Source organism: Mobula birostris, chromosome 1 (assembly GCF_030028105.1).
Source record: "Mobula birostris isolate sMobBir1 chromosome 1, sMobBir1.hap1, whole genome shotgun sequence".
NCBI lineage: Eukaryota > Metazoa > Chordata > Chondrichthyes > Myliobatiformes > Myliobatidae > Mobula > Mobula birostris.
This window is the reverse complement of record NC_092370.1, coordinates 6,605,182-6,617,892: the sequence shown is the minus strand read 5'-3', so window position 1 is coordinate 6,617,892 and position 12,711 is coordinate 6,605,182. Positions and strand designations below refer to the sequence as shown.

At 42.4% G+C, this 12,711-nt stretch overlaps 1 protein-coding gene across 1 annotated transcript in view; it reads left to right on the top strand.

Annotated features, from left to right (window-relative positions):
- dscc1 (DNA replication and sister chromatid cohesion 1) overlaps positions 1-12,488 on the top strand; it is a 79,720-nt gene extending 67,232 nt beyond the window's left edge. The window contains exons 8-9 of the mRNA XM_072282373.1: positions 781-929; positions 12,131-12,488. Of these exons, the coding sequence (XP_072138474.1) occupies positions 781-929; positions 12,131-12,236 (255 nt within the window). The 3' untranslated portion in view covers positions 12,237-12,488. The remainder of the gene's footprint in view (positions 1-780; positions 930-12,130) is intronic.
- The last annotated feature ends 223 nt before the right edge of the window (positions 12,489-12,711 follow it).

Genomic DNA, 12,711 nt, shown 5'->3' with positions numbered 1-12,711 from the left:
AATCCTCCTCATCTCTCCTCTAAAGAGACGCCTTGTAATCTGAGGCTTTGCCCTCTGGTCCTATTGGAGACATCCTCTCCTTGTCAGTTCCATCTAGGGCATCCAATATTCCCCACATGGAACAGTAGCTGACCCCAGTCCTGTGCTCACACAGGGGTAGGAACTGTAGCTCACTCATTTTTACCTTCTCCAAGTTCAGTAATGAGATCAGCAGATCTTCTCATTAGGTGCTTTGTTCTCTGGCAGTTCCACAATGAGCAGCATTTGCTTACAAGTTTCTTGGAAACTTGGGTCCATTTGGACTGCTAAAGCCATTTTACAGCTGATTAAATGAAAGATGTCATATGTACATTGAAGCATACAGTGAAATGCATTGTTTCCATCAAACGATATAAGGATTGTGCTGCGGACAGCCCTTGGATGCTGCCACAATTCTGGTGTCAACATGGCAAGCCCACAACTCATTAACCCCAAATATATGTCGTTTGGAATGTGGGAGGAAACCGGAGCACCTGGAGCAAACTCTCATGCACATGGTCAAGGGGAGAATGTACAAATTCTTTACAGTGTCAGGAATTGAATGGTAAAGCTTTGTGCTATATATATGGGTTGCTATATGCATGGTGTGTGCTAAAAAAAAAAGTTTTTCGAAGTAGTGAACCTCAGCTTGAGTTTTATAAGTGGCTGGTTAGTGGAAATTTATCATCCAATTGCAAATGAAACTGCTTCTAAAAATTAATTCTTTTTTTTTGTATACCATTGGTCTTGCCTGTCCTGCAGGGCGTTGCTCTCGTGGATAGAAATTCAAGGCCGCAGGTGATTTTCCAGTTAAATGTGGAGGATCTGCCAGAGAGTATACAGGATCGATTCAACGGTCTCTTTAACATCAGGGAGAAATGGACAGAAGATGATATTGCTCCATACATCCAGTGAGTAATTTCAATAGTGACATGAATTCCGAACTTATTGCAAAGGCTGCAGTGATGATATTTGGACCCTGCAACAGGATATGAAGAGGCGAATTACGAATTAGTGCCTATAAAAAGTACTTCCCCTCCCCCACCCCCTGCCCCAAGAAGTTTTCATGTTTTACTGTTTTTCAACATTGGATCACAGTGGATTTAATTTGGCTTTTTGACACCGATCAACAGAAAAGAATCTTTCGTATCAAAGTGAAAACAAATTTCTGCAAATTGGTCTAAATTTATTACAATTATTAAACACAAAATAATTGATTGCATAATTACTCACCCCCTTCATGTCAGTATTTAGTAGATGCACCTTTGGCAGCAATTACAGCCTTGAGTCTGTGCGGATAGGTTTCTATCAGCTTTGCACATCTGGATACTGCAATTTTCTCCATTCTTCTTTACAAAACTGCTCAAGCTCTGTCAGATTGCATGGGGATTGTGAGTGAACAGCCCTTTTCAAGTCCAGCCACAAATTCTTAATTGGATTGAGGTCTGGACTCTGACTTGGCCACTCCATGACATTAACTTTGTTGTTTTTAAGCCGTGTAGGTTTGTAGGTTTGGCTTTCTGCTTGGGGCCATTGTCTTGCTAGAAAACAAATCTACCCAAGTTGCAGTTCTCTTGCAGACTTCATCAGGTTTTCTTCTGGGAGTTCCCTGTATTTTGATGCATTCATTTTATCATCTACCTTTACAATCCTTCCACGGCTTGCTGGAGTGAAGTATCCCCACAGAATGATGCAGCCACCATCGTGCTTCACAGCAGGGATAGTGTGTTTTTAATGATGTGCGGTGTTTGGCTTACGCCAAACATAGTGTTTAGTCAGATGGCCAAAAACCTCAATTTTGCTTCATCAGACCATAGAACCTTCTTCAGAGTCTCCCACGTGCCTTCTGACAAACTTTAGCTGAGATTGCAAATTAGTTTTTTCAACTAGGCGTTGTGGACAGTGAGGAAGGCTTTCAAAGCTTGCAGAGGGATCTGGACCAACTGGAAAAATGGGCCAGAAAATGGCAGATAGAATTTAATGCAGACAAGTGTGAGGTGTTGCATTTTGGAAGGATAAATCAAGGTAGGACATACACAGTAAATGGTAGGGCACTGAGGAGTACGGAGGAACAAAGAGATCTGGAAGTTCAGATACATAATTCCCTGAAAGTGGCATCACAGGTAGACAGGGTTGTAAAGGCTTTTGGCATCTTGACATTCATAAATCAAAGTATTCAGTATAGGAGTTGGGATGTTATGGGGAGGTTGTATAAGACATTGGTGAGGCCAAATTTGGAGTATTGTGTGCAGTTCTGGTCACTTAACTGTGGGAAGGATATCAGTAAAATTGAAAGAGTGCAGAGAAGATTTACTAGGATGTTGCCAGGTCTTCAGGAGTTGAGTTACAGGGAAAGCTTGAACAGGTTAGGACTTTATTCCTTGGAGCGTAGAAGAATGAGGGGAGATTTGATAGAAGTTTAAAAAAATTATGACGGGTATAGACAGAGTAAATGCAAATAGGCTCTTTCCACTTAGATTAGGAGGGATAAATACGAGAGGACATGGCTTTAGGGTAAAAGGGGAAAGGTTTAGGGGGAACTTCTTCATTCAGAGAGTGGTGGGAGTGTGGAACGGACTGCCATCTGACGTAAATGTGGGCTCACTCTTAAGTTTTAAGAATAAATTGGATAGGTACATGGATGGGAGAGGTCTGGAGGGTTACGGACTGGGTGCAGGTCAATGGAATTAGCAGAATAAAGTTTTGGCACAGACTAGAAGGGCTGAATGGCCTGTTTTCTGTGCTGTAATGTTCTATGGTTCTAACAGTGGCTTTCTCCTTGCCACTCTCCCATAAAGCTGCGATTGGTGAAGAACCTGGGCAACAATTGTTCTTTGCGTAGTCTCTCCCATCTCAGCCACTGAAGCTTGTATCTCCTCCAGAGCTGTCATGGGTCTCTTGGTAGGCTCCCTCACTAGTCCCTTTCTTGCACGGTCACTCAGTTTTTGAGGATGGCCTGCTCTAGGCAGATTTACAGCTGTACTATATTCTTTCCATTTCTTGATGATTCACTTCACTATACACCAAGGGATATTTAGTGACTTGGAAATTTTCTTGCATCTATCTACTGCCTGGTGGTTTTTAATAATCATCTTGTGGAGTTGCTTGGACTGTTCTTTTGCTTTCGTGGTGTGGTTTTTGCCAGGGTACTAACTCACCAGCAGTTGGCCCTTCCAGATACAGGTGTATTTTTACTACAATCAATTGAAGCACCTTGACTGCACACAAGTGATCTCCATTTAATTAATTATGTGACTTCCAAAACCAATTGGCTGCACCGGTGATGATTTGATGTGTCATATTAAAGAGAGTGAACAGTTATGCAATCAATTATTTTGCAATTTATATTTATAATTAATTTAGATCACTTGGTAGAGATCTGTTTTCATTTTGACACAGAAGAGTCTCTTTTTCTGTTGGTTAGAAAAAACAAATTAAATCCACTGTGATTCAATGTTTTAAAACAATAAAACATGAACATTTCCAAGAAGAGTGAATACTTTTTATGGTTACTGTAAGTGAACAAAGAATTTGGCAAATGAAAGGAAGTATGTGGTCAGGAACTTTGGTAAAAAGAATCAGAAGATAGTTTCTCTATTATTGAAATAGAGATTGCAAGTGAGTGGACTACGGAGAGATCCGGGTGTCCTTGTATATGAAACACCAAGTTACACTGGCATTCATAAATAAGGGTGTTGAGTACAGGAGTTGGGACGTAATGTTGAAGTTGTATAAGACTTGGTGAGGACTAATTTGGAGTATTGTGTGTAATTCTGGTCATTTACCTATGCTGTGTACATACATCTACTGATGCTTCTGGACACATCTTCAGTGATGTTTCTGGAATCATCGGGTGTTTCGGGTCTTTCAACATCATACAACCTCCTCCAGGTGACCCAGCCGGGGCTGATCAGACCCCAGCTTGTGTCCAGATGGCTAGCTACTTATGACTCCATGACTCCCCTCTTTTGAGCCACAGCCATCTTGAGGCCCTCTCTGCTGCATCCGTGGTACTGCGGATGGCTCTCCTCTCCCTCTCTCCCTCTCTCCCTCTCTCCCTCTCTCCCTCTCTCCCTCTCTCCCTCTCTCCCTCTCTCCCTCTCTCCCTCTCTCCCTCTCTCCCTCTCTCCATGCCCAAAATGCTGAAGGCTCTAACTAAGGAACGGGCTATGAATCCCCTACAACCAGCCTCCACTGGGAGACACCTCACTCTCCATCCAGCCTGCTGACAGTTACTGACCAGTCCTGCGTACTTGGAGAGCTTCCTTTCAAAGGCCTCTTCCAAGCGATCTTCCCCTGGGACTGTCAGCTCCAGCAGCACCACTTGCTTAGTAGACTCAGACACTAGGACAATGTCTGGTCGCAGGGTGGTGGCTGCGATATGGTTGGGGAACTTCAGCTGCCCTTCGAGGTCCACCAACAGCTGCCAGTCCCTTGCAGAGGTCAGAATGCCTGCAGATGTTCTTTTGGCAGGTATTGGCTGCTCCCCAGCTCTGACAAAGGCAATGGTCTGCTTGGAGGGTCATTTACCGACGGAAAATATATCAATGAGATTGAAAGAGTGCAGGGAAAATTTATGAGGATGTTGTTGAGACTTCAGGATTTTAGTTATTGGTAAAGGTTAAATAGGTTAAAACTTTTATCTCCTGAAGTGTGAGAGAATGAGGGGAAATATGATAGAGGTATACAAAATTATGAGGGGTGTAGATAAGGTAAATTCCAGCAGGCTTTTTCCACTGAATTTGGGTGAGACTAAAACTAGATGACATAAGTTTAAGGTGAAAGGTGAAATATTTTGGGGACCCTGAGGGGGAACTCAGATAAGTTGTCCGTAGGAGTCTTGGAAATTCGATCCATCTGCTGCTCGTTTCTCAACATCTTGCATTGAGCTCACATTCTCATTTTATTCTTCATTAACTACATTTCATTCCTTTACATTCCATGAAATAAAGTCTTAACCTTTTCCTGTAGCTCAGGTCCTCAAGTCCTGGAGCAGCACCAGGCAAGCTTGAAAATGAGACGATAACCTGTTACTTAAACCTGCCGTGTGCAGTTACACCTGTGAAAAAGGCCGCGCCAACGTGTCATCCTCTCTGATGGTAGAGTCAGGCGTGTGAGTGCAACAGGCAAGCCTGCAGCACTCACATCCAGCTTGATGCACCTGGTGAATGATTCACACGTGCAAAATGCTGTAGGAGCTTAGTGAGACAGGCAAAGTCCATGGAAGGAAATAAACAGTTGATATTTCAGGCTGAGACCTGGCCTGAAATGTCAACTGTTTATTCTCCTCCATAGACCTGCTGAGTTCCTCCAGAATTTTGTGTGTATTGCTCAAGATTTCTAGCATCTACAGAATCTCTTGTGTTTATGGTAAATGATATACCTTGGTTTCTTCTCAAGGTCCTCAATACTGCAGAGGCAGTCTGTAGTTATGTTGATTCACTTTATATCTTACCAGGAAACAGCAAGCATTTTAGACCATAAGACATAGGAGCAGAATTAGGCCATCTTGCCAATCGAGTCTGCTCCGCCATTCAATCATGACTGATCCTTTTCTTCTATCTCCTCCTCAACCCCCGTTCCTGTCCTTCTCTCTGTAACCTTTGATGCCATGTCCAATCAAGAGCCTATCAGTCTCTGCCTTAAATACGCCCAACGACCTGGCCTTCACAGCTGCATGTGGCAACAAATTCCACAAATTCACCACCCTCTGGCTAAAGAAATTTCTCTGCATCTCTGTTTTGAAAGGGCGTCCCTCTATCCTGCGGCTATGCCCTCTTGTCCTAGACTCTCCCACCATGGGAAATATCCTTTCCACATCTACTCTGTCTAGGGCTTTCAACATTTGAAAGGCTTCAATGAGATCCCCCCTCATCCTTCTGAATTCTAGGCAGTACAGACCCAGAGTCATCAAATGTTCTTCGTATGATAACCCTTTCATTCCTGGAATCATCCTTGTGAACCTCCTCTGGACCTTCTCCAATGCCAGCACATCTTTTCTAAAAACTATTCATAATACTCAAGGTGAGGCCTCACCAGTGCCTTAAGGGCAATTTATACTTGTGCGTCAAATCGACACCGTAGGTACACGTACCCGCGTAACCTACACAGTACCCTACGCCATACCCTACCCTGTAGCCTGACGCGCACCTCCCCAAAAATGTAACTACGCGTCGTGACGACGCAGACTGCAACAAGTGTGGTCCGCTTGGTAGCATTGCATTTCCTCCTACGCTGCAATAGCTTCCCATTGGGCAACTGAAGGGCAGGGAAGGAACTCTGGCTGCAATGCTTTCCATAAAGCTTTGCAGACCTCCAAAATTATAGAGGACCCTGTGCTTGACGCCAGTTTGTATCTAACTGCTACAGCCTGTTGACTTCCACCTGAAGCTAAAACTCGAATGGTGATTGCCAGCCTCTGAGTATACTGTGCGTACACTGATGTGAAATAAATGGTTGGAGACGATGAACCAAATCGTCAAATCTACCCGCTGACATCCGAAAATATTTGAAATGCATTTCCTTATCCATGTCTCTCAGTGGCCGGACAAGCACAGAAAATTCACCCTCCTTCAGTTTCAGTCGCCATTGTTTGGAGTTTGAATTTCTTCGTGTTGAGTTGCAACACGAAGAAACTCAACACAGCAGCATAGAAACCCCACCGCCAACTAGCATTTTGGTGGAGAATTGCAGAGCGACGCAGACACACCAACGCACAAGTATAAATCAGCCTTTATAAAGCCTCAGCATCACATCCTTGCTCTTCTATTCTAGATCTTTTGAAATGAATGCTAACATGGCATTTGCCTTCCTCACCACCAACTTGACCTGAAAGTTAACCTTTAGGGTGTTCTGCACAAGGACTCCCAAGTCCTTCTGCATCTCAGATTCCTGGATTTTCTCCCCATTTAGAAAATAGTCCGCACATTTATTTCTACTACCAAAGTGCATGACCAAGCATTTTCCAACATTATATTTCATTTGCCACTTTCTTGCCCATTCTCCTAATCTGTCTTAAGTCCTTCTGCATCCTTCCTGTTTCCTCAACACTACCTGCCCCTCTACCAAACTTTGTATCATCTGCAAACTTGGCAACAAAGCTATCTATTTCATCGTTTTCTAAATACTAGTGAGTAGAGACCCAGGACATTATTTTGGTGCATCAAAGGTTAAGATCACAGCTTATTGAAAATGCCACTAGCAGAAAACAGAGCAATTTTTAAATTAACAAGTGGAAGATTGTCTCATAGAATGATAGCTCATTGATTTATGCTTCATACAGTATTGGTAAGAGCAAGAATGTGATCCTGAGGCTTTATAAGGCATTGGTCAAATGGCCCTTGGAGTATTGTGAGCAGTTTACTAAAAAATGTCCTGGGTACTATAAAGTACCCAGGACATCTTCAAGGAGCGGTGTCTCAGAAAGGCAGCGTTCATTATTAGGGACCTCCAACATCCAGGGCATGTCCTTTTCTCACTGTTACCATCAGGTAGGAGGTTCAGAAGCCTGAAGGCACACACTCAGCGATTCAGAAACAGCTTCTTCTCCTCTGCCATCTGATTCCTGAATGGACATTGAACCCTTGAACACTATCTCTGTCTGTCTGTCTAGGTCCCATATCCGATGCGGACTTTGCCGAACATGGTTTTCCATATAGATTATTTATTATCTTCGTTTTTTGGATGACTTCCATTTCCTCAATGTGTTGCCACCTGGCTATGCTTTTGATGTACATAAGCCAAGGTCTTCCTCTAGGTTTACTCCCCTCAATCTTTCCAAAGAGTATGAGTTTTTCTAGTTCATCTTTCCGCATGATGTGTCCGAGGAATCTGTTGTGAACACTACATCACTTTTAAAATATATATTCTGTATTTTGCACTATTTTTAAACTATTCATTATACATATACTGTAATTGATTTACTTATTTTATTATTATTATTTTATTTTTTTTCCTTCTATATTATGTATTGCATTGAACTGTTGCTGCTAAGTTAACAAACTTCACAACACATGCCGGTGATAATAAACCGGACTCTGAGTATGATTCTGAGTTTTGGGTTTCTTATCTGAGAACGGATGTGCTGGCAGTGGATAGCTTCCAGAGGAGGTTTACAAGAATAATTCTGGGACTGGAAGGGTTAACTTATGAGGAGCCTTTGATAGCTCTGGGCCTGTACTTGCTGGTGTTCAGAAGAATAAAGTTGGGGGGGGGGTCTCATTGGAACCTGCGGAATGGCCAAGACAGAGTGGATGTGGGGAGGATATTTCCTTAATGGGGGAGGTTAGAACCAGAGGGCACAGCCTCTGAATAGAGGAACAACCAATGATCTCACTTTCAGGACTCGTATCTTGTTATTTCATTTTCTCATTATTTATTGCTCTTTATTTATATTTGTATTTGCACATTTTGTTGTCTTCTGCACTCTAGATGGTCTTTCATTGATCCTGTTTTAATTACTATTCTATAGATTTGCTGAGTATGCCTGCAGGAAAATTAATCTCAGGGTTCAATGTGGTGACATATGTACTCTGATAACATTTACTTTTGAACTTTTTTAAAAATTTCAAACAGATGAGAAGGAATTTCTTTATTCAGAGAGTGGTGAATCTATGGAATTCATTGCCAATAAAGTATGACTATGACTATAAACAACAGGAATTCTGCAGATGCTGGAAATTCAAGCAACGCACATCAAAGTTGCTGGTGAACACAGCAGGCCAGGCAGCATCTCTAGGAAGAGGTACAGTCGACGTTTCAGGCAGAGACCTTCGTCAGGACTAACTGAAGGAAAAGTTAGTAAGAGATTTGAGGGGGGAGGGGGAGAACCAAAACAATAGGAGAAGACAGGAGGGGGAGGGATAGAGCCGAGAGCTGGACAGGTGATTGGCAAAGGGGATTTGAGAGGACCATGGGACAGGAGGCCCAGGGAGAAAGACAGGGTGGGGGGGAACGCAGAGGATGGACAAGGGGTATAGTCAGAGGGACAGAGGGAGAAAAAGAGGAGAGAGAGAAAGAATGTGTGTATATAAATAAATAACAGATGGGGTAGGAGGGGGAGGTGGGGCATTAGCAGAAGTTAGGGAAGTTAATGTTCATGCCATCAGGTTGGAGGCTACCCAGACAGAATATAAGGTGTTGTTCCTCCAACCTGAGTGTGGCTTCATCTTTACAGTAGAGGAGGCTGTGGATAGACATGTCAGAATGGGAATGGGATGTGGAATTAAAATGTGTGGCCACTGGGAGATCCTGCTTTCTCTGGCGGACAGGGCGTAGGTGTTCAGCAAAGCGGTCTCCCAGTCTGCGTCGGGTCTCACCAATATATAGAAGGCCACATCGGGAGCACCGGACGCAGTCTATCACCCCAGTCGACTGACAGGTGAAGTGTCGCCTCACCTGGAAGGACTGTCTGGGGCCCTGAATGGTGGTAAGGGAGGAAGTGTAAGGGCATGTGTAGCACTTGTTCTGCTTACTGTGACTATGACTAGATGGTTGTGTAGGCCAAGTTATTGAATGTATTTAAAGCAGAGGTTTATAGTTCTTGGTTAGTCAGGACATCAATGATTATGGGGAGAAGGCTGGAGAATAGGTTTGAGTGGGATAATAAATCAGCCATATGTTAATGGCGGAGCAGACTCGATGGGCTGAGTGGCCTAATTCAGCTCCTATGTCTTATGGCCTGAAAAATATAAATGAGCTATCATAATATTATTAAATTCAAAAGTTTAATTTATGTGGAAACGTTTGTTCCGAAGAACCAAGGCAACTGGGAAGTTTAAACCTTAGATTAAAAAAAAAGACTGGTGATCATGAAATTAATGGAATGTTACAAAAATCTTTCTGGTTTACTGCTGTCTGGCAGGGAAGAAAATTCCCATCCTTGCTCTTGTGGCCTGCACGTGACTCTTGCTCACTATTGGTTGACTCTTGCCTGCAGTTAGGACTGAACAACAAATACTGTTTTAGTCCTGAGTCCCTGATCTGCAAATGTATGTATCCACAAATGACTATGAAAATAACTGAAAAGATTAATAATGTGTTGCCTTTATTTGGCAATCTGGCATGAAAATCCATGGCCTCCTCTTGTGCCAAGATGAGGCCATCCTCAGGGTGGAGGAGCAACACCTTGTGTTCCATCCTGGGTAGTCTCCAACCGGAGGGTATGAATATCAAATTCTCCTTCTGTTTTTTTATAAAAATATATATATATATTTTTTATAAACATATAAAATCCCTCCCCTCCCCTCTTCTATTGCCCACTCTGCCTTCTTTCCTCCTGTCACCTGTTTATCACCTCCCCCCGGATCCCCTCCTCCTTCCCTTTCTCCTGTGGTCCACTCTTCTCTCTATCAAATTCCTTCTTCTCCACCTATTTACTTTTCCCATCCACCTGACTTCACCTTTAACCCTCCAGCTATCCTCCTTCCCCTCCCCCACCTTTTTTATTCTGGCATCTTCCCCCTTCCTTTCCAGTCCCGATGAAGGGTCTCTGGCAGAACCATTGAATGTTTATTTATTTCCATAGATGCTGCCTAACTTGCTGAATTGCCCCAGCATTTTTCATGTGTTGCCTTTATTTGGGAGTGGGTTAGAATACAATATTAAGGAAGTCTTTCTTTTGTGAAGCCACACCTGGAGAACAGGGTGCAGTTTTCATCTCTGCTATCTGGATTGAACCTCAGGATGAGACTGCCGCCCTTTATAGGTCAGACTGAGTCGGACTGGCTAATATTCAGGTGAAGTATGGTTGAAAGATGATCCTTTAGCAATGTACAGTATACAGAGAGAGATGGATAAGATCGACGCCTGCAGCCTGTTTCCTCAAGCTGCAGAGTCTTAAACAAGACAGCACCGTCTCAGAGGGGGATTCTGTTCTGCAATTGAGTTGAAAAGCTTGGTTATTTAGACAGTTGTGATTTTTTTGGAATTTTTTTTTATTCCAAAGGATATAAATGCTGAGTCAAAGAATACAAGGCTGAGAGTAATAAATTTTTGAACAGCAAAGGATCAGGATATAATGATCAGGCAGGAGATGGATGAGGTGTAGGATCAGCCATGATCTTACTGTGTGATAAACCAAACTACTGCTCTGTCTTATGTTTCTGATGCCCGCAAGAAGCAGGCTAAACTCAATCAGACCAACTTAATGTCAGCCACAGACAAAAGTGAAGATTGTGAAAAAAAATAGACATTTTCTGTTTCACATGAAGTGAAAAGCATTAAGAATATGTGATCCACTTCCAGTCTGAGAAGGAAAGCAATGAAAGGTAATGAAAATGATAATTATTATTTATGGAAAGGTAAAATATAATGAATACTCTGTGTTGTATTAAAATAATACTGTGTCTGAAATTAAATGATGAAGAATACCGACTGTGCTGAACACTGCAGTGAGCTTATAATACATAAACTCAGTGACCACTCTTTTAGGTACAAGAGTGGAACCTGCTGTGGTCTTCTGTTGCTGTAACCCATCCACTTCAAGGTTTCACCAGCAACTTTTATGTGTGTCACTTCAAGGTTTGGTGTGTTGTATATGCAAAAATGCTCTTCTGCACACCCACTGTTGTAAAGTGTGGGCATTTGAGTTACTGTCACCTTCCTGTCAGCTTCAACCAGTCTGGCCATTCTCCTCGGACCTCTCTCAATAAGATGTTTTTGCCCACAGAACTACTGCTCACTAGATGTTTTTTTTAAACACACCGTTCTGTGTAAACTCAAGAGACTGTTGTGCGTGAAAATCCCAAGGAGATGAGCAATTTTTGAGATACTCAAACCACTCCATTTGGAACCAACAATGATTTATGGTCATAGACACTTGGATCACGTATCTACCCAATTCTGATGTTTTGTCTGAACAGCAACTGAACCTCTTGACCACGTTTGTATGCTTTTCTACATTAAGTTGCCATCATGTGATTGGCTGATGTGTACCTAATAAAGTGGCCACTGAGTGTACACAATGCTTGTTCCATGTTTGTTTCATTCCCTCAAAGCTAATTCAAAGCCATCTAAATTTTAACAAAGTGTAATTTTTGTCTTAGCATGAATTCATGTCTTTGCAGGCTGTTTTTCAATTTTTAACTTTTTTTTCTCTTCCTCACTTAATTAGGGGTTTATGTGGAGAAAAACAGACCATTGGGTCTCTACTGACCAAATATGCACGTTCATCTGTGCAGAATGGTGTGAAGGTTTACAGTTCAAGAAGGCCAGTTTGAAGGTGAAATGGAACACACAAAAGCCGCCGCAAAGATGTGCGTCAAATATTGCAAGTGCTTGTGCTCCTCAGTCCTCCATGGCTGTGGAATTTTAACATGCATTCTTCCTCACTACTCTTATTTCTCCAGAAATTATGACAAAGAACCAGGACCAAAATAAAAGTTACACTGCTACTAGTTAAGTCAGAGGAGCAGGTGGATGCTATGAACATTTATACTTGATTACAAATAAAACTTTATTGCGATTTCCAATCTACACGGTTATACTAACTTGTATACCTACTGGTGGTTGTTTAGTGACACTTGTTCATCATTTGACACTTGCTGGTCATGAATTTGGCCAATTCTAACCGAATCAATTGCTGCTGCTGCTGGCGACCCCCACAGATTTGTTATGCTTGTGTGATGCGCCCCTAACTCCAATAATGATTGTTCCAAAAGTTAAAGGATCTGTATTTGATCCTTTATTAGCAAT